The 22,942-nt window shown below is 25.6% G+C and overlaps 5 protein-coding genes and 1 long non-coding RNA gene across 23 annotated transcripts; 3 read left to right on the forward strand and 3 right to left on the reverse strand.

Annotated features, from left to right (window-relative positions):
- Nucleotides 1-17: 17 nt before the first annotated feature.
- Nucleotides 18-8,027, reverse strand: LOC126875389 (DNA polymerase zeta catalytic subunit). 7 transcript variants are annotated; one of them, XM_050638256.1, is made up of 19 exons: nt 7,746-8,026; nt 7,529-7,676; nt 7,257-7,443; nt 7,067-7,160; nt 6,900-6,987; nt 6,508-6,668; nt 6,210-6,438; nt 4,827-6,083; nt 4,677-4,746; nt 3,373-4,603; nt 3,142-3,292; nt 2,514-3,062; nt 2,120-2,432; nt 1,720-2,038; nt 1,398-1,646; nt 1,166-1,279; nt 606-1,024; nt 285-513; nt 18-208 (listed from the first exon to the last, which is right to left on the reverse strand). In XM_050638256.1, the coding sequence occupies exons 2-19, from the start codon at nt 7,665-7,667 to the stop codon at nt 71-73; spliced, it is 5,937 nt and encodes a 1,978-aa protein (XP_050494213.1). In that variant the 5' UTR covers nt 7,668-7,676; nt 7,746-8,026; the 3' UTR covers nt 18-70. The 7 variants fall into 7 exon arrangements, with proteins under 7 accessions (XP_050494213.1, XP_050494211.1, XP_050494209.1 ...); XM_050638254.1 differs by having other exon boundaries at nt 3,373-4,600; nt 6,508-6,987; nt 7,746-8,027; XM_050638252.1 differs by having other exon boundaries at nt 6,508-6,987; nt 7,746-8,027.
- LOC126875426 (uncharacterized) lies at nt 7,621-8,367 on the forward strand. The gene is made up of 2 exons (XR_007693425.1): nt 7,621-7,759; nt 7,974-8,367. It is a non-coding gene; the product is annotated as an uncharacterized LOC126875426 (long non-coding RNA).
- Nucleotides 8,329-9,303, reverse strand: LOC126875421 (guanine nucleotide-binding protein subunit gamma-1). Of its 2 annotated transcripts, none has more exons than XM_050638336.1 (2): nt 9,138-9,303; nt 8,329-9,047 (listed from the first exon to the last, which is right to left on the reverse strand). In XM_050638336.1, the coding sequence occupies exon 2, from the start codon at nt 9,011-9,013 to the stop codon at nt 8,801-8,803; it is 213 nt and encodes a 70-aa protein (XP_050494293.1). In that variant the 5' UTR covers nt 9,014-9,047; nt 9,138-9,303; the 3' UTR covers nt 8,329-8,800. The 2 variants fall into 2 exon arrangements, with proteins under 2 accessions (XP_050494293.1, XP_050494295.1); XM_050638338.1 differs by having other exon boundaries at nt 8,329-9,060; nt 9,138-9,302.
- Nucleotides 9,304-9,465: 162 nt separating this feature from the next.
- LOC126875403 (T-complex protein 1 subunit theta) lies at nt 9,466-12,219 on the forward strand. The gene is made up of 5 exons (XM_050638296.1): nt 9,466-9,633; nt 10,141-10,443; nt 10,534-11,178; nt 11,251-11,691; nt 11,788-12,219. Exons 1-5 carry the CDS (start codon nt 9,574-9,576, stop codon nt 11,971-11,973), a joined length of 1,635 nt encoding a protein of 544 aa, XP_050494253.1. The 5' UTR covers nt 9,466-9,573; the 3' UTR covers nt 11,974-12,219.
- A 304-nt stretch (nt 12,220-12,523) lies between these two features.
- On the forward strand, nt 12,524-13,921 carry LOC126875414 (putative hydroxypyruvate isomerase). The gene is made up of 5 exons (XM_050638322.1): nt 12,524-12,914; nt 13,019-13,130; nt 13,225-13,397; nt 13,468-13,587; nt 13,671-13,921. Exons 1-5 carry the CDS (start codon nt 12,719-12,721, stop codon nt 13,856-13,858), a joined length of 789 nt encoding a protein of 262 aa, XP_050494279.1. The 5' UTR covers nt 12,524-12,718; the 3' UTR covers nt 13,859-13,921.
- Nucleotides 13,922-15,484: 1,563 nt separating this feature from the next.
- Nucleotides 15,485-22,570, reverse strand: LOC126875405 (palmitoyltransferase ZDHHC2-like). Of its 11 annotated transcripts, XM_050638301.1 has the most exons (11): nt 21,838-22,558; nt 21,667-21,693; nt 21,483-21,577; nt 21,268-21,388; nt 20,977-21,200; nt 20,640-20,769; nt 20,428-20,554; nt 19,124-19,210; nt 17,899-18,029; nt 16,403-16,462; nt 15,485-15,652 (listed from the first exon to the last, which is right to left on the reverse strand). In XM_050638301.1, exons 1-10 carry the CDS (start codon nt 21,983-21,985, stop codon nt 16,443-16,445), a joined length of 1,110 nt encoding a protein of 369 aa, XP_050494258.1. In that variant the 5' UTR covers nt 21,986-22,558; the 3' UTR covers nt 15,485-15,652; nt 16,403-16,442. The 11 variants fall into 11 exon arrangements, 8 of the variants coding, with proteins under 8 accessions (XP_050494258.1, XP_050494260.1, XP_050494261.1 ...); XM_050638303.1 differs by lacking the exon at nt 17,899-18,029; XM_050638304.1 differs by lacking the exon at nt 19,124-19,210 and having other exon boundaries at nt 21,838-22,553.
- Nucleotides 22,571-22,942: the final 372 nt, after the last annotated feature.

Raw genomic sequence — 22,942 nt, forward strand, 5'->3', positions numbered from 1 at the left:
AATATGAAGATATAATGTATTGGATAAAAATCACTATTTCATGATTTTTCTTTTTATATAGAAAATACCATTACATATTGCGAATAATATTATTTAAATAAGGTATTTGGACGAGATCTCTTCGAGCTTGCATCAATCGATATAAAACCGGGCAATCTAAAGATTCACATTTCGGATCATCCAAGTAGCCAGTACAAGACTGACATATCTTAAAAAAATAAACATTTTTATATCAATGCCCTTTATATTCATACAAAAAAATAAAATATAAAAATTATATGTACCATAGTAAGTTCGTGATGAGTACGTTCTAACCACCTTAACTTTTCATGTAGAATAGTAATTGTTTGACTTGGCTTTGACATGCAATTCATACAAATATCTTTTTGCGTTTGATTTTCACAAACAGCACATATAACAGTATTAAAAAATTGTCGAATAGTTAGCTTTTGATTGTTCGCACATAAATTAACTATTTTATCAGGTGTTTGGCGATGGATCATTTCTGTATACCTAATGATAGAGGAAAGTTAAAAGGTAATATTTCAGAACAAATATTACAAATAAACATAGCATAAAAGCATATTATATAATATTCATTGTACCATGTATTAGCATCAACGTTGACTAAATTTAAACACCGATTAAGTGGTGGTATAATAACTTTTGTTATGTAGTATATCGAATTTGGACTTAAACTTTCATCTAAAATTACTTCTGTTGGAGTTCGTACACACTGAATTAGTGGCTGATTTGGGGCTCCAGCCACTATAATATATCGTACTCTTTCACCAGTACGAGGTATCGCCCGTGGATCTTTGCGCATCAATCTTCGTGTTAACTCCAATGCAGGTACACAAGCACTGATTTTGTAACCATTCAAACCACGAAATTCCTTTGCAAATGTTAAATCTTGAATTGATATTCTTTTACGTAAAATTTTATCAAATTGTCTAGTAACATATTGTTTTACTAAAGAGAGATCCTTTGTATCAAATAGGATTTTCAATGTTTTCTCAAGTATCTGAAATTAAAAATTTAATTTAATTCTAAAATGTTTAATAATTAATAATAAAATAATAATTTAATTAATCAAAATTTAATATTGATATTTTCATATTATCATTTCTTCATTTATTTATCTTATTTTATTTCATTTACTTACCTTAGTTACAGCTGGACAACCATCTCTACGAACAGTTTCAATACCTTTTGCTAAATATTCAGGTTCTTTCTGTTCTGGAGACTCATACATATAACCACAGTATCTTTTTTTAGTCTGAATATGAAAAAATATTGTAGAATGTTATACTTATTAATTAATTAATTAATTTATTATTATTTATTTATTTTTGTTATTAATATATTATTTATTAATAATATTAATAAAACTTTACTTGTAATATTGATGGTTGCAAAACTTTCTCAAATTTAAGTTTTACAGGAGGAGGATTAGCTGCAGTAACAGTATCAGCAATTTCAGCTCCTATTGAAAACGCCTCTTCTTTTGATTTTCTACGTAAAAGAATAAATAACGAATCTGTATCACCATAAACAACTTCAGCTCCCCATTTAGGTGTAGATTCTACTATTTTAATCGCTCGTTCTAATGTTTCCCTTCCTTTACTAACAACACTGTCCCCTATCTTAATTAATAATAATTATAATTAACTTTGCAAAAAATTCATAAAAATATTATGTAACATATGTCTGACATACTTCAATACAAGGCATTCTGCCACTAAAATTAGCAGCTGTATAACCATAAGTAACATTTGCAATTAACTTAAGCCCTAATTGTTGTGAATGAAGAATACGTTGTAATGCGTGATTTTCATTCCCATGAAGTTTCATAGACTTTTTTACCATTAATCGAGTATTTAAAATTTCTGTAAGCATACGCGGTAATATTCCCATTCTTATTTCTGGTTTTACAAAAGCTACACCACAGGGTGCAAAATTTATTTTTCCAAATAGTTTCTTAGCAGTATCTTTTTTTATTTTTAATGTAGTTGCACCAAACTCATATGGTTCATAACTAGAAGAAATAAAAATGGTATTATATTTTTATGCTACTCTTTTTATCATAAACATATAGGAATATTGATATTATACTTACTGGCCAATGTGCTCTACACGACCTAAACATGTAGAGAAGCAATAGTTATAAGCAATAATAATGCTTGGATATAAACTTTGAAAATCCAGGACAATTAACGGATCAGTGTATAATGTGGATTGTGGTTCCATAATAAGTGGTAAAGATTCAGGTGCGCGCATTCGGGCTCTTTGTTGTATAGAGGGTGAAACTGAAATATAATTCAAAGGTTTTGCAAGCCTCAACATCATTGATTCAACTCGAAACTGAGAACCTCTTGAAAAAACTTCATAAAATTGTATTCCGAAAAGTCGTGCATGTTCACAAGTTCGACCTAAGATATTGTTGAGATATTATATAAGAAACAGAACATTACATTATAAAATAGAATGAAACAGTAATGGCTGATACAAACCAATAATATCAAGATGGATTAATATTCTCAATGTACCCACAATTCGTATGACATAATGAGTAATAACTCTCCATCGTATTGTTACACTTTTATGGTTCCACCAATTAGTTAAAATCTGAAAAGTAGGACATGACACTCTTTCACGCATTACATGATACATAACGTTCTCAAATGTATAATTTAATAATGCTATTTCATGTCTTATTATTCTCCAAACATCAAGGATAATTCGACCTGAGATTTTTGCATCACTGAAATTATCTTTATCAGATGCTTGTCCTTTAGATATTGGAGGGGCAGTTGGAATTCTTGAAATTTGCCACATAAAATCTTTTAGACCAATATGAGAAGCTCTATGAAAGATATATCCCCATGAAAGAGACTCAACCTCCCAACCAATTAAAATATCTGGATCACAATGCCTAACTAATATTATAAGACTATTTAGTAAATCCTCTTCAGTAGATACATATGATGTAGTACATGTATTAGCTGAATGTATATTTTTTACTTTTGTATTTTGGGTTAATGAACTTACAAGAATAGCACCTAAAATAGTATTATAGTTAGTTTTATTCATGATTATAAAAAATAATTAAAAAAGAAATACACTAATTCTAATATATACCATGCTCTATTTGTTCAATTTTTGAAGATAATGGAACATCATTATGAATAGCATAGAATATTGCTCCAATTGGATCATGATTTGGATCAGGGAGAAATTTATCACGTGTAATAACGTGTATTTCTACTGCTAATATTGTCAGATATTGATGCTGCAATAGTTAAAGAAAATTTTAATAACATCTGATATGATGATATTATCTTATAATTGCATTTGATATGATAGTATTACCACAGTTAGGCCTTTGGCATTTTGACGATTTTCATTTTCAATATTATTACTATGGCCTTTTAGAGTATATTCAATTTGTCCATATGAAATACCTAGATATTGTGGTGTATCATTATTCTTGTATAATAATGGATTTTCAAGCATTTTTTGTAAAGAAGAATTAAAACTATTATTAGATTTGCTTGAATGCTCTGAACTGCCAGAACATTGTGATTTCATATATAGATTATTAGCAAGTATTTTGTTGAGAATATTGCTTTCTTTTATATCTCTTGGAAAATCAATATTATCTTTTACTTCATTATTATTGTTCTTCTTTGATAAATACTTTTTAGCTTGTAACCAAGTTTTAACATTTTTCGATGTTGGTGGCTGAATAAGAGGATGAATTATTAACGTATTGTACCCTGCAAGAACTCTCTTTATATTGCAAGATTTTATACTTGATCCAGAAGGATAAAACTCATTTATTCGTACTCGACGCCAGAGTTTAATACCCGTAACTCTATCTAAACTACATTTAAATGGAATTACTTTGTAAATATTATTACTTAAATTTTTTCTTTGCTTAAATTTTATCAAATCAATTTTGTTGCTGAAAAATAATGAATTGAATTTTGATTCTAAAATATCATACATCTTCATAGAGTTTATGATTCTTTCTCTGCTTGGTGAATTAAATTTACTTGTAATAGTAATCAACTTAGTTTCTATACCACTTATATCTTTTAGTGCCATGATATTTGGGGTATTTGATTCTGATTCTAATTTTCCATTAAGGTATTGTGTATATGTCATATTACAAACGTCTTCTTCATCTTCATCTTCATCTATATTTTTATGTATTAATGACATTTGGTCTGAAGTATTGTCTAAGTACAAATTGACATTATCTCTGGATGTACTTGGTAAATTATATTCATAATTGACTTTCTCATTCTCTCTTGTGTGTAGTTTTATAGAATTTCCATGACATTTAGAATTCATTGTGGAAATGCTAATGGAATTATTGCTTTTATGTATATTATCTATGATTTCTTTTGTTAGAGATAAGTTTTCGAAATATATATTATCCTTTACAGAACTAATTTCTTTATTATTAATATTCATAAAACTTAATTTTTTACAAATCTGTTTGTTATTTTTAAGAATAATTTGTGTTTCAAAATTTGTTTTTGATACATTATCTTCTTTATCAAAATTAATTGACTCTTCATGTACATTTGAACTACTAACACTAAAAATCAAATTTTATATAAAACATTCTTGTAAAATAAAAATATAGTCATATTTGTAACATTTACCTGTCTTTGTGTTTAAGAATAACTGAGCCTGTTTTGCTAATATTTGAAGTTTCATTATGTGTAAAGAATGCTGAAAAAAATATAAAATAATTTATCTAAAACATAGTTTGATATATTTGAAATGATATATAACAATAATATACTACTTACTTTGATTTTCCTCTAAAGCTAAATTATCTATTTTATCACGAAATAAATGTTGATTATTTCGTTTCAAAGTATCATAACTAGATTCTGAACTACAAGATTCATTATTTCTAATATTTTTATCTATTTTTGGAGACACTATTTTTATATCAAGCGAAGAATATTTTTTTGAGACAGAACATGGACTATGTACCAATTTTGCTTTAGTTGGGATAGGATATGGTTCATTTGATAAATAATTTCCAATGGTATTACGTCGCTTATAAGGAGATTGCAAATTAGAATCTTCCAATTCAATCCTTCGTTTTATCAGTGAAATATTAACCACACCCTTGTCACTTTTAAATTTTGTATTTGGCTTATAAACACAAATGCGCTTTTCTTCCTTGTTAATGGTAGTATCCTGATCTACCTCAGAATCACTGGAGCTATTATCAGCATTACCATCAAGTGCAGGTATGTTTAATTTATTTGAAACACTATTCCTGATATACGATTCATTAGGATTGTTTTCAAAATCTATTGAATTTTTTAAATGTTTACACTTATGTAATGTATATTCGATCTCATCTATATCATAAACATCTAAATCTTTGTGATCTAATTTATAAATATTTATATCTTTATAATACGACAACTTTTTTTCAGTAGTTTGTGACGTTTTTCTACGTTTACTTTCAAATTCTCGATTTTGTTCCTGATAAAATGTAAAATGTTTAGATAATTTAATATCAAATATAGTTCCTTGCGGAATCATTAACTGATTTTGTAAAAGATTAAGATTTATTGGAATATTTATAAATTTTAATTCATTTAATATCATATTACTATTGAAATGTAGTGCAAATTTATCCAATTTTGTACATGCTTTTTTTCCCTCCTTTATTTTATTTCTAGTAAGCTGCCATATTAATTGCTCTTCATTTTTTAAAACTAAATCGCTTGAGCCATCATACTGAGGAACATCTCTTGAAGAAGTACTTTCAGTATTATGTTCAGTTATATCATTTGTTTGTTTGTTATCTTCTGTCATCTTACTTTCAATTTCAGTGATAATTGAGTTCCACGAACTAAGGCTCAAATCTAAACTTGTAATGTTCAAATCTTCAATTTCATCATCTTCATTATCCACTTTAATTTCATTATTCAACATAGAAAATTGAGAACCTAACATGCTATCGTTATCTATAATTTTCTCTTCTTCATTTTCTTCTCTTAAATCAGCCAATATTTCAACCAAATACATATCTTCAGAGTCCACTAAAACAAATAAGTATATATGTACATGTACGTACAAGTATATATATTTACAAATAAAAACTCCAATATATAATTTTAACAAGAAAATGTTTAATAAAAAATCCTACTTATTGTATAATTACTTACAAATAGTATTTTCTATTGTTTTATCTTGAGGTAAATTTTCTTTTATCTCAAAGTTATCAAATTCTAATAAACTATTATTTAAAAACGTTTCATCTTTAGTTTCTTTATTTAGCATTAGTGATTTAAAATGATTTGGAACATATGAAGCACTAAATGAGTTATTTTCATCATCCACTTCTAAAGGATAACTGTGTATTTTTGATGTTTTTGAAGTTATATCTTCACTAATCTAAGAGTACAAATGAATTAGACTTATATTTTTCAATGTGAACATTTTAAAAATAAGTTAATACTATACCTGTGATATAGACTGCAATTTTTTCCTTAATCTTTCTTCTTGATAAATATCATTCTCTGTTAAATCATAAATTCTGTTACTAGTATTAGAATACAAAAATTGTGATTCAACATTCTCTAAATCTTTTGCTTCTCTTCTATGTCTTTCTTCATTCCAAATGGCTGCAATACCAGGATTTAAATCCAAATCATTCTGAATTTCTTGTCTATTGAGTATTTCACATGCTTGTGCATCTACTTCTAATTTGCAGGTGCTTTGTTTAACAATAAATGCTGGGAGGTATTTTTGTGAATCAAATAAATTTAATGGACTCTCATTTTCTGAGTTTTCTTCTAATTTTGTATGTATGCATTGTCTAAATTTAACATCTTTTAAGTTTATTAAACTCATACCATATAGATTATAATCAATCATAAATTGCAAAATAAAAGGTATATGTGCTTCATGTGGTTGTAAACTTTGACCAAATATTACTCCATTCTAAAAAAGAATATTTGCTATTATTTCTGCATTCTTTAATAAATATAAAAAGATAATTACAAGCACAAATACTATATACTTGTAATAAATCAGCTGCTCGTTTGATCATAGCTGGATTGTAAAAGTAAATTTTTAGAAACAAATGTTCCTTTTCATGATATCCGTAAAAAGGACTAGAAAAAAGATTTTATGTAATCAAATTCATATATATATATATATATATATGATATATATGTACTAATAATATGCAATATATTTAATATTCTTACATTCCAGAAACTTGTTGAATTTTATAAACATGCTGAGTATTAGATATTGCAGATCCCAAAGATACATTTATTGCAGAATCTATTGCTGCTGCCAATTTGTACATGTAACTATTAACATTATCATTTATTGTACATGGTATGTACATATATGGAAATACTCCATGTATATGTAAACATGTTTTTGTTCCTTAATACAATTAAAAATAAAAGATAAATAATTATTATTTAAGTATTTATTAGTAAATATTACATATTAATAAACTACAATATACCAGAAGGAGTAGATCCAAATATCCTGATAACTGGGACTTGCCTAATTTCATTTCCTCGAAAGTCTGAAAATGTTACATCTACTCCTAATAGTGGAATTGACTGATAACTATCTAAAGTTACCAAATTGATTGAAAACATATTTCTTATCTATAAATAAAACATTATATCTTTTATATTACTTACTTAAATAAATAAATCCGTTTTTTAAGTACTTACCTGAAGAATTGCAGGTTAGAAAAATTTTCTTTTTACACAATTATTGATAATAATAATTCATGTAAAGTGAGAAATATGGAATTCCAGGTTATGCTTATATTTGTTCGTCCACTGATATTAAATCTCAAAGTTATTATGCTCACAATGTTTCTTGAAGTAAAGATGTTTTGTAAATGTTATTTTACTATCATTTTTATACATATATTAAACTATTAATATTGTTTTTAGAAATTCCAATTAATTTTTACATAGCCACACAACTGATGTTTCTGCTAATATGATGCAAAAGTCACAACATCAGGTATACTTTTATACTTTTAACTAAAAAAGTAAGTAACTGTTAATTTCATTAAATAACACTAAAATAGGTATATAATAATAATATAATAAAAATTAGAATTTATATTTTTTATAACATGTTTTTATTTTGTATTACAATTTAAATTTTACAAGTTCATTGTTATATAAGCATATGTAATTAGCAAAATAAATTGTACAAAAGTACATTAAACATACATTAGGCATTTGAAGTATTTAATTTCAACTTTGATTATGTAGACTGAATGAAAAATAGACTATAATATACTTTGTAGAGTAACAGGTTCTCATATTTAAAAGATATTACATTTCATAAGATCAACATTGTACAAAATAACATTTCACTTTTGTATCGCGTATATACTTATGCATATGCAGATAATATTGATACATATTAGAAATATTTTGTGCGTATGTATTTCATGGTAATTTATAGGCCAATAGAATTATAATAAAGCATTAGCAAATTATATTAGAAATTCTTCAAATATAAACTATTAATGCATAATTCTAAAGTTTAACGTTTACATGAAATAAATATCAAAATATTCATAGAAACAATAATAATGATGGCCCAAATTAATCAACTTAAGGTAATTAAATGAATGTTTGAATATTGATGATACAAATAGACTCGATATTTCATTCTAATCATATAATAAATTAAACATATCAAAATACAAATACTTAGAGGAAAAAAATTGAAATGATTCGCTTTTTACTTTAAACATGCAAGTTTAAAAAATGGTACAGTAACTTCTTTCACGAAAGGGATTCGATTTCTGTGATGAAAAACCAACCAAAAGATAATCTTCTTGCTCGTGTTCTGTAATGTATTTCATGATATCTTCAACAGCTTTGCTAACTGTAATTCGTTTTAAAGCAGCTTCACGTCGTAGCTGCTCCGTAATTTGCCGTTGTTGTTGTAAATTGGTGGTCACCATATCCATAACAGACGAAGGCAACAGAATTTTGTATGGAATACTAAAATAAAATACTAAAATGCACAACATTTCTTTCTTCTATTATTTAATAGCAATATTTAAAAGTATTAAAGCTATGAAATCAAATTACCAATTTTTGATAATAACCTCCGTCAGCGCGATACGCTTAGTAATACTTCAAATAAATTATTATACTTTTCCTACGTCTTAATAAATTTTATCAGTTTCCAACTTTAAGCCTATCCCTTAAGGCTAGTTTTCGTAAAGATGTATATTTGGATTGATAGGAGCTTTAGAACCTATATGACATATATAATCCCAATTTTTACACAAATATTTCTTTAAATTTAAATAAATCGTAACTATTTATTTAAAAAATAATTTATCTAACATCTAAAATTTGTCTAGTTATAAAATTAGAATTAGCACTGAGAGATGTCGTTATAGTAGAAACCTCGAAGGAAAGATCTGGATTCTTCATCATTTATGACGGAAAGTTAAATTAGGGTATTAATTGTGAATTGCACGTGAAGTATAAGGATCTTCTAATTTTTATAAAAATAATCATGGCTTTGCATGTACCAAAAGCACCGGGCATGGCCCAAATGCTTAAAGAAGGTGCCCGCGTAAGTATAAAATACTTTTTAAAAATTACGTGTATATTATTAAGCTAATATGAAATTATCTCAGAAGATGTCTGCTTTGGAATATGACACAATGTTTCATCAAACATTACCTTTTATAGACATATTATATTCGTTTGACGTACATATTTCTATAATATGCTTAAAAATGTAATATTCTCAAAAAATTAAAAAATTCCGATATTTTTAAATTTATTTTTTATATTATTTACAGTCGGTTTATAGCCTATAGATTGTTAATATAATTGTATGTGAACTTCAATAATAAATTTATGAATAAGTTTGGAATCATTACATGATGAACTTCTAAATGTTTTTATGTTTTAAATGTGATTAATAATTTCTAAGCAATAATTTTAAGCAATACCAAAGACCAAGTAGAACCAAAAGTTTTTATTTTTAATTTATTTTGGTTAATATTAAAGTACAGCTAAGTAATTAAATATAATATTCATAACCATAACTGATATGCATTTTCTCTCTAATCAGTATTTCTCAGGTTTGGAAGAAGCAGTATATGGAAATATAACAGCATGTAAGCAGTTTGCACAAACTGTAAGGACTGCTTATGGTCCAAATGGCATGAATAAAATGATAATTAATCATATAGAGAAATTGTTTATCACAAATGATGCTGCAACAATTATTAATGAATTGGAAGTTGAACACCCAGCTGCTAAATTGTTAGTTCTAGCATCAAAAATGCAAGAAGCAGAAGTCGGCGATGGTACCAATTTTGTAATCATTTTTGCTGGAGCACTTCTTGAAGCTGCAGAAGAACTACTTCGTTTGGTAAAATTTCAAAATTATAAATACTGATATTATTTGTTAATTTTACAAATCACAAACATACTGAAAGGGTATAAACATTTTATATACTAGGGAATTACTACATCTGAAATAGTTGAAGGATATGAAGCTTCCTTGGAAAAAGCTTTGCAAATATTACCAACATTAGTCTGCTATGAAGTAAAAGATTATCAAGATGAAAAACAAATAAAACTGGGAATTAAGACAGCTATTATGAGTAAGCAATATGGAAATGAAGAACCTCTTACTTCTCTTGTTGCACAAGCTTGTGTCTCTATTTTACCAAAAAAATCTACTTTCAATGTGGATAATGTACGTGTTTGTAAAATACTGGGAAGTGGTATATCTAGTTCTGAGGTTGTACAGGGAATGGTATTTAAGAGGCAAGTTGAAGGAGACGTTACAAGAAAAGATAATGCCAAAATTGCTGTCTATACTTGTGCTATAGATGTTATACAAACTGAAACGAAAGGAACAGTATTGATAAAAACAGCAGATGAACTAATGAAATTCTCTAGAGGAGAGGAATCCTTATTAGAATCTCAAATAAAAGCAATTGCTGATAGTGGAGCTACTGTGATTGTTTCAGGAGGAAAGTTTGGAGATATGGCTTTACACTACATGAACAAATATAATATAATGGCTGTTCGTATACCTAGCAAATTTGATGTTAGGAGATTATGTAAAACTGTTGGTGCTACTGCACTTCCAAAATTGGTAAATAATTTTCTTGTAATGGTTATTTTTTAAACATATCACAAAGATTTAACTAATCATTTCTGCTTTAAGATTCCACCATCGAAAGAAGAGTTAGGGTATGCAGATTCAGTATATATCGACGAAGTTGGAGACACTATAGTAGTAAAGTTTGCAATAAATGGCAAAGATAGTAGAGTTAGTACTATACTTATTCGGGGATCTACGGAAAATTATATGGATGATATTGAACGGGCTATTGATGATGGAGTCAATACATTTAAAGGAATAACAAGAGATGGGAGATTTGTTCCAGGAGCAGGTGCTACAGAAATTGAACTTGCCGCACAACTCAGTACATATGCAGATACTTTACCAGGTTTAGAACAGTACGCAGTACGTAAATTTGCAACAGCTTTGGAAATTTTCCCAAAAACCTTAGCGGAAAATAGTGGAAGTCATGCATCTGAACTTCTATCTAAGCTTTATGCTGCACATAAGGAAGACAAAAAGAATTATGGTTTTGACATTGATGTACGTATTCTGCTATGTATCTGCTTAAAATTTTTGTAAAATTTCAATAATTTCATGTAAATAGTGAATATTAAAGAAAACTATATTTGTTTATAGCAAAAAGCAGGTCTTATAGATACACTGGAAGCTGGAATCTTGGATTTGTTCTTAACAAAACAATGGGGTTTAAAATATGCTGTTGGCGTTGCGTGTACTGTACTTAAAGTCAATCAGATTATAATGGCAAAACGTGCAGGAGGACCAAAAGTACCAGGCGGTGGTATTCGCGACGATGACGAGTGATAATACATAAAGCATCATATACATACATATAACATTTAATTATTCATTAATTCTTATGTTGTTAGCTTATAGTGTTATATTACATTGCTTTTTCATTAAACTTCATGTCAAACAAGAAAAATATTTATAAAAAAATATTGACTATTTATTTACACACTACATACTTGTTAATACATCTGTATGTAATATTACGCTGCTTTTTCTAATGAAAACATGATTTATAATAAAATAGTATTTTATAATTTCCTTTAAATGTTATGAATATAGCACTTAAAATTCGAATTATTGTGTAATATGTATAAAAGGCTAAATGAATGTTAATTAGGATTAAATATTTTTATATTATTTATTATTTTTTAATTTATTATATTTAGTTAAATATAAATCTTTTTAAATTTAATTGTTTATTAAATGTGTTATTAAGGTTAGTGTGTAGTTAGTATAGTGATTAATTATGACTAACCAATAAAAAACAACAAATTTTCTGGTGAAATAATACAAAACAGAAAAATAGACTTTCATCGGATATAAATAGGTCTGTTTAATCAAAATTTGAACCATATATACCATATATACATATGTATAAAAAATATTTCTTGACTCTACACATTGTTAGGATATTAGTTTCTTGATAAAAAGATAAGAAGTTATATAATGTCTCAAATATTAAGCAATAAACAGTAGTCATTCTATCAGTAATTATAGTTAGATATTCCAGAACCTTTACAAAAGAAAAATAAGCAATATGAGCCTTAAATTTGCTTCCAACTTATCCTTTATGTTCACAGAGGCACCATCTATCATTGAAAGATATAAATTGGCAAAAGAAGCTGGTTTTAGAGCAGTAGAAAGTGGATTTCCTTTTGGTTTTTCCATTAAAGATGTATCAGAAGCCCAAAAAAATGCACATGTTGAACAAATTCTTATAAACGTGTTTACAGGTATGTATTTGACAATTACAACTAATGTGAAGCATTATACAAATAATGGCAAGAAAAATAGTCTTATATTAAGGTATAACTTTCGTTTTATTATAAATATGTAGGTGATGTTTCAAAAGGAGAGTTAGGATTTGCAGCGATACCTGGAGAAGAAGAAAACTTTAAAAAAAGCATTGATTTAACAATAGAATATGCAAAAGCATTAAATTGTAAACGGTAAAAGAAATTGTTTAAATTGATTGATATCATTAATGATTGTTTTTTCTAATAAAGAATTTTTCGTTTTATTTTTTATACAATCTCTTTTTAGAATTCATATTATGTCAGGCAAAGTAAATAAAGTAACAACTGTCAATGATGATGTGTATGTAAAAAATCTTTTATATGCATTGCAAAAATTTGAAAAAGAGGGAATACTAGGCCTTATAGAACCTATTAATAATATCACTGTACCAAATTATTATATGAATAGTTTCCAGAAAGGTAACCTTCTAATACAAAAGTAATTTTAATGAAAGACTTGAATAAGTCATTAATATGACATTTTTTATAGGTTTAGATGTAGTGAAGAAGATAAATAAGCCAAATTTAAAATTACAACTTGATATCTTTCACTTACAACATATTTGTGGCAATATTACAAAAAACATCAAGGAACTTCTACCATACATTGGTATGTGATTTTTCTAAATTACATATACATATATACATATATTTATATACATGTGAAATTTATATATTTTCTTGTCATTATAGGTCATGTACAAATTGCTCAAGTACCAGATAGACATGAACCTGATACTTCTGGGGAAATAGATTATAAATATGTTCTTTCGATCTTAGAAAAAGAAGGATATGATGGGTATGTAGGTTTAGAATATTGTCCAAAATCATCATCAGTAGATGGATTAAGTTGGATACAAAAATATGGTTATGAATTATAAGATTCATTTTGTAATTATATATTGAAAATCTTCATTTATAATATAACAATCATTTATTTCTTATCATTGTTTAAAGAAATCTTAAGTACCTCTTCTTATAACAGTCAAATATATTTTGTGTTACAATATACTTGTCACGTTTCTATTACAATATAACTTTATTATGTACTTTATATACACACAACAAGATTGATGAATAAGTCAAACTTATGTTAATACTTCCTACTAAAGTTACTTCTTTGCACATTAGTCTTATTTTTTTCACTTATGATTAAGTTGAACATAACCATTATTACTAATATAAATGTAAATTTTTAGTATTTAATTACCATCTACTAAATTTACACAATTGTGTCATCAGTGCTATCACTGCTTTTGTATACAAGATAAGATTCACTAATAATACTTTTTTATTTAGTACTGTTATCCAGTACTTTTATATATCTTACTGATGTTACATGATACATTATATTTCAATAAAATCTGTAAACAATATAAAGAATATAAATTATAAACCATAAATTTGTTCTAGTAATGTAAATGTATTATTTGTCAATTATAAAGTATATGTTATATTAAAAGATACCAACTTTATTGTTAATCTTATTTTAATAAAAATATTATTGTTGTAAGTAAAAAATAAATTTATTCAAAACTCAGTTAATTTTTTTTATTAATCTTTAATTATATATTTATATTTATTAATTTATTAATAATTATATATTCGTTAATTTTTAATTAATTAATTTTATAATTAGTTGCATTAAATAAAATACATGAAAAAATCATTATTATAACGAAATATTTTCGAATATGAGAAAACGAAGAAATATCCTTAAAATTGTTTTTATTCTTTTTAATATGAAATAATATTTTTAAAAGTATGTAATTGTATTAGTTTTTTAGTTATGTAACATAACTATCTCTAACAAATATAAATAGAGAATGTTATAGAATTTACATCAAATGTGATTAAAACATATTTTGTACAATATAAATAAAATTCATTTTGATATTTCATTTTAATGATTATTAAATATTTTTAATTTGAAAATGATAACAGATTTATTACCTTATAGTAACTTTAATTCATAATTTCTTTATAAAATCATTAAATTCAATGGCAACATTTCTTTTGTTTAGTCATAACTATTTATATATATCACCAAATCATTTTTATATTCTTCACATTTCAATGGCATCAATTATTAACAGCAATTTAATATCTATAAAACATTGTAAATTATGATCAGAATTACATATATTGCTATATGCAATAATATCTGTAAGTAATGAGAATGTTACTTATACATACCTAAAATCTTAAAAATTTTCTGCAGATTTTGTTCTAATTTCTGTCAATAATTTTTATAATATATGTTAATGTATACAGAACTATAAATGTTCTAATCTATAGTAATAAATATAATCTAGCTATTAATCCTTTGCATTTGTATATCAAAATACTGCAAGAAAATTATCAAATTAGCAAAATAACAAATAGTCCATAAAAATACCTACAGAAAAAAATTTACTGAAAAATATTTAACTTCAAACTTAAGACTAAGAAGGCTTTACTAAGATCAATAGAATCACATTTAACAGAAGGACTAATTAAAAAAGATAGCAAGTGCAAAGGATTTATATAAAGACTTTAAAATTAGGTTGTGTTAACAAGAAATATTTGTTAATAATAAAAAGATGAATAATAAATTTTAAATGCTGCTTCAAACAACTTCAGTTGCGTCCACCAATGGTTGATTGGCATCTGTTGCACGAGTTATCATAGCAGAGCTGTAAAATATTTTAAAGAATATTCAATAAATTTACTTATCACATATACAGATTGACTAAAAATATTTGTTATGCAAATAAATTTATATTAGCAGTTATATTAAAAGAGTTTACTAAAAGTACAATATCAAATATAAAGAAAGCTGTGACACATAATTATATATAAAAATTACTGTACAAGATAATGTTTCAAATTACACTTTCAAAAAAAGCATTAAATGTTAGTGTTTGTAAACAAAAAACATGCAATAATACAAAACTCAATTTTGCCATAGATGAATTTAAAATGAAGTAAATATATATGTGTATATATATATATGTATATATATATATATATATATATATATATATAGAGAGAGAGAGAGAATTTATATAGAATTTTATAGAATTTTATAGAGAGTAGAGAATTTATATATATATATATATATATATAAATTCTCTACTCAACATATTTTACAATAAATTTTATTATATAAAAAGCTAACTTTCTGTGTTATTTATGACAATTTATGTTACAAATATAGTTCACATCATAAAATACACTTATTAAGATAATTAAAAAATGTTTCCAGTAATTATTATTCACAAAAACAATAGTTGATATTTGTATAGTTACAATGAACATGTTGTTTCATATGTCAAACAATATGTTTTCAAACATATATATATTTATCAATTACAACAACAATATTTATCAATTACAACATTTTAAAAAATGAATACACATTGGACCAAACAATTTGATATTACCCAGTGCCAAGTGCCAAAAGTGTAGCTTCTTCTAGCAATGTCATTTGATCAATGGTAGGCCTGTGGTCAAAAACTCAATCTAATTACTATATTAAATACACACACATTGATATGGAGATATATTTGCATAACTATGTAAATTTTAGTAATATGAATCAATTAAAGAGAATTTCTATAGTATTAATAAAAATAAGTGTGTTATATTTTAATTACAGCAAGAAAATGTAAATGTATTTTTTAAAATAGTAAACAAACTTTATATATGTTAACGTGAGGTACATCTCTTCTAAGTACACAATAAGAAAGAGTTACAATAAGTAAGCAGTATTAGTATAGCTTACAATGAAAATACATAGTACAATTACATAATGACAAAAGTGAACTTTTATGCAATATATTAATATACATATATATATATATATACTTTTTCAATATTATGATATATTTATATTATATTATATATTAATATAGTATTATATGTATACACATATTATACAATAATATATAGTATTTTATATATATATAAATCCTAAAGTTATGTATTATAACATGCATGTCTATAGATATAATTCTACGTTCATGCACAGTAACCAACTTTAGTGGAACAAAAATGATAGATTGTATTAAATCAAAATTAATTATATATAAGAAGAAAGTTAATTAAATATAAAATCTTTTATGTATAAATACGTTGAATGTTTCAACTTTATCAATTTATTTATCTCCTTTTTATTACAGCATTTTTAAATCAGTAATGGACATTAAAGTTTATCTACATATTTATCTCATAAATAGTATTTTACACATATCCTACAAATTAATAAATTCGTAAATAACGAATTAATATATAATTCATACCTTTATATACTTTTTTAGGCATACCTCTTTGTTTTACTTATTATGTTTACATTAATTATTATAAAAAATGTATATATTACATATTTACTACACACTTCCTTATTTTTTAAGTATGTAGTCATATTGACTACTAAATTAAATTATTATCTAACTTTCCTTTAGAAAAAATTACACAATATATAATGTACATACATAAAATATGAGCTCATATAAACTCTTTATTAGTTGATACTATAATGGTTTGATTTTGGTAAGAGAAGAAGAGTTAAACTGTAAGTTTTCATAATTTTTATAATTTTTTAAGCCAATTTATCTTTATAGTACTGTTTATTTTATTTTTATTGATAAAAATAAAAAGAATGTAATACGACAATTTTCTAGAGTTAATCCCTATATTTTATATTTAAAATATTTCAGAATAAATGTTATATCTTTCCTTCTATGAGGCAATGATAGTAACTTATTTGTGATAAAAAAAAAGATTAAATATGTAAGCTGACATTAGTATGTACTATTACTTAGATGATTGCAGAACTCTTGTGGCTAATATGAGTTTTGTACTAAAAGTATCATATACTTGGATAATGCATATAAATTAATGCGCTGCCTCAAAATAGGGATTCCAGACTACACAATACCTGATTGTGACCCATAGGGAGGTGGAGAGTCAAGTTCAGTCTCATCACCCCACTGTTGGGTAGTATGTCCCAACAGAGTATGTGTGTCTTCATTGCACAGCCGTTCAGGAAAGTTTACCCCATCGCCAAAACTGTAACCCACACCCTACCTTCTACTTCATGTAATCCCATCTATTTTTAGAGGTAGCGTATCTATTTATCTCTGATAAACATGTAAAAATTATGCAATATTTTGATTTTAGAATTTTATATAGCTTCTAATATTTTCAATATATTTCTGCTTTTCTTCGCGTTTATTTGTGATTTATTATTCATAAATAAAAACTGTATACATACAGAAAAAATAATGTTAAATATAGTTACGCCACTTCTAAGAATCAAATAAATATCAATTTGCAAGAACCAGATGCACAATATTTTTGATGATAGTAAAATAATTATACTGATAATCTCTATTAACACACAATATAATGCATCTACAAAAAATATACATTTTTGCATAAAAATAAACATAGCACCTATTTTACAATCTATCACAATAATTGTCTGTGGATTATATATAAAATAAAACCTTAATCTTATTATAAATATATAAATAAATTTTAATATACTTTATCATTGTAGTATAAATGTAATATTATTCGCTAATATTGTAAAAATTCCATTTTTCAACATAGAAAATTAATATTGTATTGACTAAAATTCATTATTGTAGAACACATTTCAACAAATAACAGAACACGCACCTCATTAATCAACAATTAATAAGAGCATTAGATACATATAGCTATAACATCAAAATTGTAATTTTATCAATTTTATGTTACTCTCAATGTTAATAATAATTCAATAAATTTTTTAAATATAACATTGGCCTTTAAGATGGAATTGAATAAAAGCATAAATAAAATAAGTACTTGCATGCATTTGTGAAGCAAATATATATATGTAACTTTGTTACTCTGGAACTCTGTATAAAATAAATAATAACTGAAAAAAAATGGTTCCGTAAAAAAGGAAGTGCATAAATTTAACAAAAAGATATGAAGAAAATGTTTCCCACTTCTTCTCCTATAAAGTATTTAAACATTTTTCAAATGTATAACAATATATATTATTTATTTTAATATTAACTGCCTTTTAATCAACAATATTAAGGAGTTCCATAGTAAGGTTTATATATAACTATCATTATATTGGCACTGTAGATTTCTATAATGCTGACCTGTTTCGGGTACTGCCCATGGAGTCATAAGTATTGGATGTGCCTTGATGTTGCGCACGTACTGGATAGGCGACACCATTTCCAAGACTAAAACACATTCAACGTATCCATCGCGTTTTAACGGCAATTACTATTGTATTTATGTACTTATGACAAACATAAATTAATATAGAATTATTGAGAAAATAAATGATATGTATTATTAAAATGTAATATGTATTATGAATAAAGATTAAAATCATTCTTGACTTTTCTTTGATATTTAATGTCGAATGCAGTACAAAATTAATTTACATAATTTGATTTTTAAGGCAGTTTATATAATCTATATTATACAAGGTGTTTTACAGAACTGTCTTGCGGGACAGGTCATAGTGTTAAAACGCCAGGAGATAGAAGAAATATTTATTAGAAAAATTAAATGATTTTGAGAGATATATTACGTTGTGTATGTATCTTTTCCGGAAGTAGTAACATTTCAAAGATTCCAACTCATTGTAAGGAAAGACAACACAGTACTTTTTTTGTTAATATTTTCCTTATCTTCTATACGATAAATTTTACAAGATTAAAGTTAAAATATTTTTTAAACATGATTTTTCAACTCAAAAAGGTTAATATCTTTTTGTAGAGAATTAAAAAATGCATTGAATGATGTATAAAAAAATATAAGGTAATGTAAAGGTAATAAAGGTAATATTGAAATTTTTGGAACATTACTACTTTTGGAGAAGACGCATGCATCACATAACGTATCACTCAAAACCTTTCAATTTTGCCTAATGAAATTTTCTTCTACTGTTTTAACGCTGTGACTTGTTCCATGGGACAGTTGTGTGAAACACCCCATTATTTATATTTTTACCATTTTCTTCACTTTTATCTAGAAGATAATATTACGTTTCCATGAAACTATACTACCACTTAACAAAAAAGCATACAGTACAACAGATAGTGCTATAGGTGAAAACATCTGTATATCTAAGTACTATTTACTATCATTATATTTAATAATAGAAAGAATTAAATTTCCTGAAATATACATATGAGACAATAACATTTATAAATTTGCAGTATTATATTATATATATATTCATGTATGTATATTAGGATACACATGCTCTTTTACATGATTCATAAGTATAAATTGTAATTACTACATAAATACAACAAGTGTACTAAATTCATCACATCTGTATATTGTGCAAATGGTTCATAGTCTTATGATAAACTTATATTTATTATATTATTATGATAGGAATACCATATTGAAATGTGAATTGCTAAATACTTGTTAAACTTACCTAGTAAAAATAGGAAGGAACCATAGTTTACGATTATCACCAAAAACTTCTTGGAAGTTATTGTATTTTCCAAGACTAAAACCATCCTTATCCTTCCCTGTGCGGAACATAGGTGGTGTAAATGCCTCTACAAATAATTCATAACATTTAGTGCATATTACAAGTATTTTATAAAACATTAAATAATTTTTGTATAACATGCTTTTAATTACCTAATGTAGATCTATTATGTAAAACAAGGTAGCAATGATAAAAGAAAAGGGAAGTTAAACTAACTGCAAACATCAATGCGACAAAGAATAAGAACAATAGATGGAATCTACCCATTCCATCCAATTCCCCCTATGAAGAAAATATTTGCATTATTATAAGGTTAAAAAACAATGTACAAAGTTTTTTATATACATTTCAATTATATTTAAAGATTAAAAAAGAAACAATAAAACATTAAAACATTAAAAAAATTTAATTAAATTATATTCTTATAATTTTTATAATTTATTAAAACAGGTAATTTAGCAGAAATATCTAAAAAAATTGTATACTTACTTTCCAAAAACGTATAAGATATTGTAAAGATGTAGCAGTAATGAATATGCAATAAAGAAGGGCATATGCCAGGAACAACATGAAAAATTTATAATTGTGGAAACCTACACAATTGTTCACCCATGGACAGTGATGATCCATTTTTAAAACACATGTACTACATACACTACAATGGTGTGCTCGATCTGGCTTGATTAATTGACATTTCTCACAGAAACGTATGACTAAAATATATATTTTACATACAATACATTTCCTTAATATACAAATATGAAAAAGTAAACATTATACCTCCTTTTATAGTGCGATTTGTAACTGGAAGACCTTGTGCAAATCTCTCTAAGATTTGCCTCTGTGCTTCTTCCGTTCCAGCTTGATGAAATTTTTCCATTTCCGCATCTGGTATTTTAAACTAAAACATCATTTGGCACAAAACATCATTTTATTAATATTTTATATACATATGTTACTTTTATATTGTAATTGTTATATAGATCAAATTTTACCTTGTATGGTATTTCTATTAGGTCCGTAAATACAGTTTGCCAATAAGACCATAAAAATAATAGAAACAGGATGTGGTAAAAAAACAAATAAAAAGCTGTTGGAAAAGAAAAAGACAATAAAGTCAGTAAATTTTTAATAGAAGTATATTTTTATTAACAATATTCTATTAGTAATTGTACAAACCTTTTTGAACATAATTATCTACAGTATCTAAAATGGAAAAAGAGACAAAATTAGTATACATGATATCATACAAATTTTTTACGTGTATTACAGATTGAAAATAATAACGAAATTTTATTTTTGTTACAAAATGTTTGCTATTAAGAAGAAAAAATCTATGAAAACACTTACAAAAACATAACTGCACCACATAAGCATAATACGACCATAAGACAATCGTCAAAATAAAAATAACTGGTATCCATTTTGCGGCTTTTACAAACCACCAACAAGATCCGTTTTGCTTTCCCATTCTATTCACTGTATTATAGTTATACATGTGTGCACAATTATATCATTCAGGTAAACATTATTTTTACCATTATCAAACCGATGCACCATTGCAGACACTTTGCACACAAAGTGTACATACGAGGCCGACACTTCCTTTATTACAAGGAATCATATTACGATAAATAGTCAAATATTATTTTGTTTTTATTATTTATCTTCTGTCATCAACATTACGTATACCAATATGTATTAAATTATACAAAATAAGAGTTATTTTTTCGAACTGAAATGATATTTTACTTTTGTTGTCTATTCCATAACATCCTTAGATAAAACAGATATATGAGGGCATGTTTGTTTTAGGTTTTAGTTATTAAATGTATACTTTACAATTATATTTAAAGATATACAAAATATAATTTCACTGCTTTTCATCAAGCTATGGCGTTTCGAAAAAGTGGCCAGTAAATGTCGACGATTTTTTTCAACAAAATTTAATTACATGATATGATTGATACCATACTTTTATCTCTTGTCATTATTGTACATAAAGGTCAGTAAAATTAAGTTTCCTAAAATTACCAGTTTTCAAGTTCAACAATCATATGTGCATAATCAATATATAAGAAATGTATTAATTGTATGAGAATATAATTTGCGATAGAAAAGTAGATATGAACTACCATTAATACTAAACAGGAATCTTAAGATATATAAGTTGGTAAATTGGAAATTGCGCACAATTTAAAAATTTCATTTTGGCGAGTAACTGTAAGGAATTCAAAAATTGATTAAAATATGATTATAATTATATTTTAAGATATAATTAATCAAACAGCTTCACACAATAATTATAAATTATCTATTTATAATTATTTGAACATAAATTTACAATATATATATATATTTATATTACATTTTATATAATTAAAATATTATTGTCTACAACAAAGAATTTACTTCATTATGGCTAGATTACAAAATTACGAAATTCTATTTATAT

This window comes from Bombus huntii, chromosome 18, assembly GCF_024542735.1.
Source record: "Bombus huntii isolate Logan2020A chromosome 18, iyBomHunt1.1, whole genome shotgun sequence".
Classification (NCBI taxonomy): domain Eukaryota; kingdom Metazoa; phylum Arthropoda; class Insecta; order Hymenoptera; family Apidae; genus Bombus; species Bombus huntii.

Bases quoted from the DNA above. Each gene is read 5' to 3' on its own strand.
- LOC126875405 (XM_050638301.1), bottom strand. From the start codon at position 21,985: ATGTATAACTATAATACAGTGAATAGAATGGGAAAGCAAAACGGATCT. The intron at 20,770-20,976 runs GTAAGTATACAA...TTTTCTTCATAG, and splicing joins ATCTTATACGTTTTTGGAAA to GGGGAATTGGATGGAATGGG. The intron at 20,555-20,639 runs GTAATTAAAAGC...AATTATTTGTAG, and splicing joins ACATAATAGATCTACATTAG to AGGCATTTACACCACCTATG.
- LOC126875389 (XM_050638252.1), bottom strand. From the start codon at position 7,667: ATGTTTTCAATCAATTTGGTAACTTTAGATAGTTATCAGTCAATTCCA. The intron at 514-605 runs GTACAATGAATA...CTCTATCATTAG, and splicing joins AACGTTGATGCTAATACATG to GTATACAGAAATGATCCATC. The intron at 209-284 runs GTACATATAATT...TATTTTTTTAAG, and splicing joins CTCATCACGAACTTACTATG to ATATGTCAGTCTTGTACTGG.
- LOC126875421 (XM_050638336.1), bottom strand. From the start codon at position 9,013: ATGGATATGGTGACCACCAATTTACAACAACAACGGCAAATTACGGAG.
- LOC126875414 (XM_050638322.1), top strand. From the start codon at position 12,719: ATGAGCCTTAAATTTGCTTCCAACTTATCCTTTATGTTCACAGAGGCA. The intron at 12,915-13,018 runs GTATGTATTTGA...ATAAATATGTAG, and splicing joins TCTTATAAACGTGTTTACAG to GTGATGTTTCAAAAGGAGAG. The intron at 13,588-13,670 runs GTATGTGATTTT...TTGTCATTATAG, and splicing joins GGAACTTCTACCATACATTG to GTCATGTACAAATTGCTCAA.
- LOC126875403 (XM_050638296.1), top strand. From the start codon at position 9,574: ATGGCTTTGCATGTACCAAAAGCACCGGGCATGGCCCAAATGCTTAAA. The intron at 9,634-10,140 runs GTAAGTATAAAA...CTCTCTAATCAG, and splicing joins TGCTTAAAGAAGGTGCCCGC to TATTTCTCAGGTTTGGAAGA. The intron at 11,179-11,250 runs GTAAATAATTTT...TTCTGCTTTAAG, and splicing joins CTACTGCACTTCCAAAATTG to ATTCCACCATCGAAAGAAGA.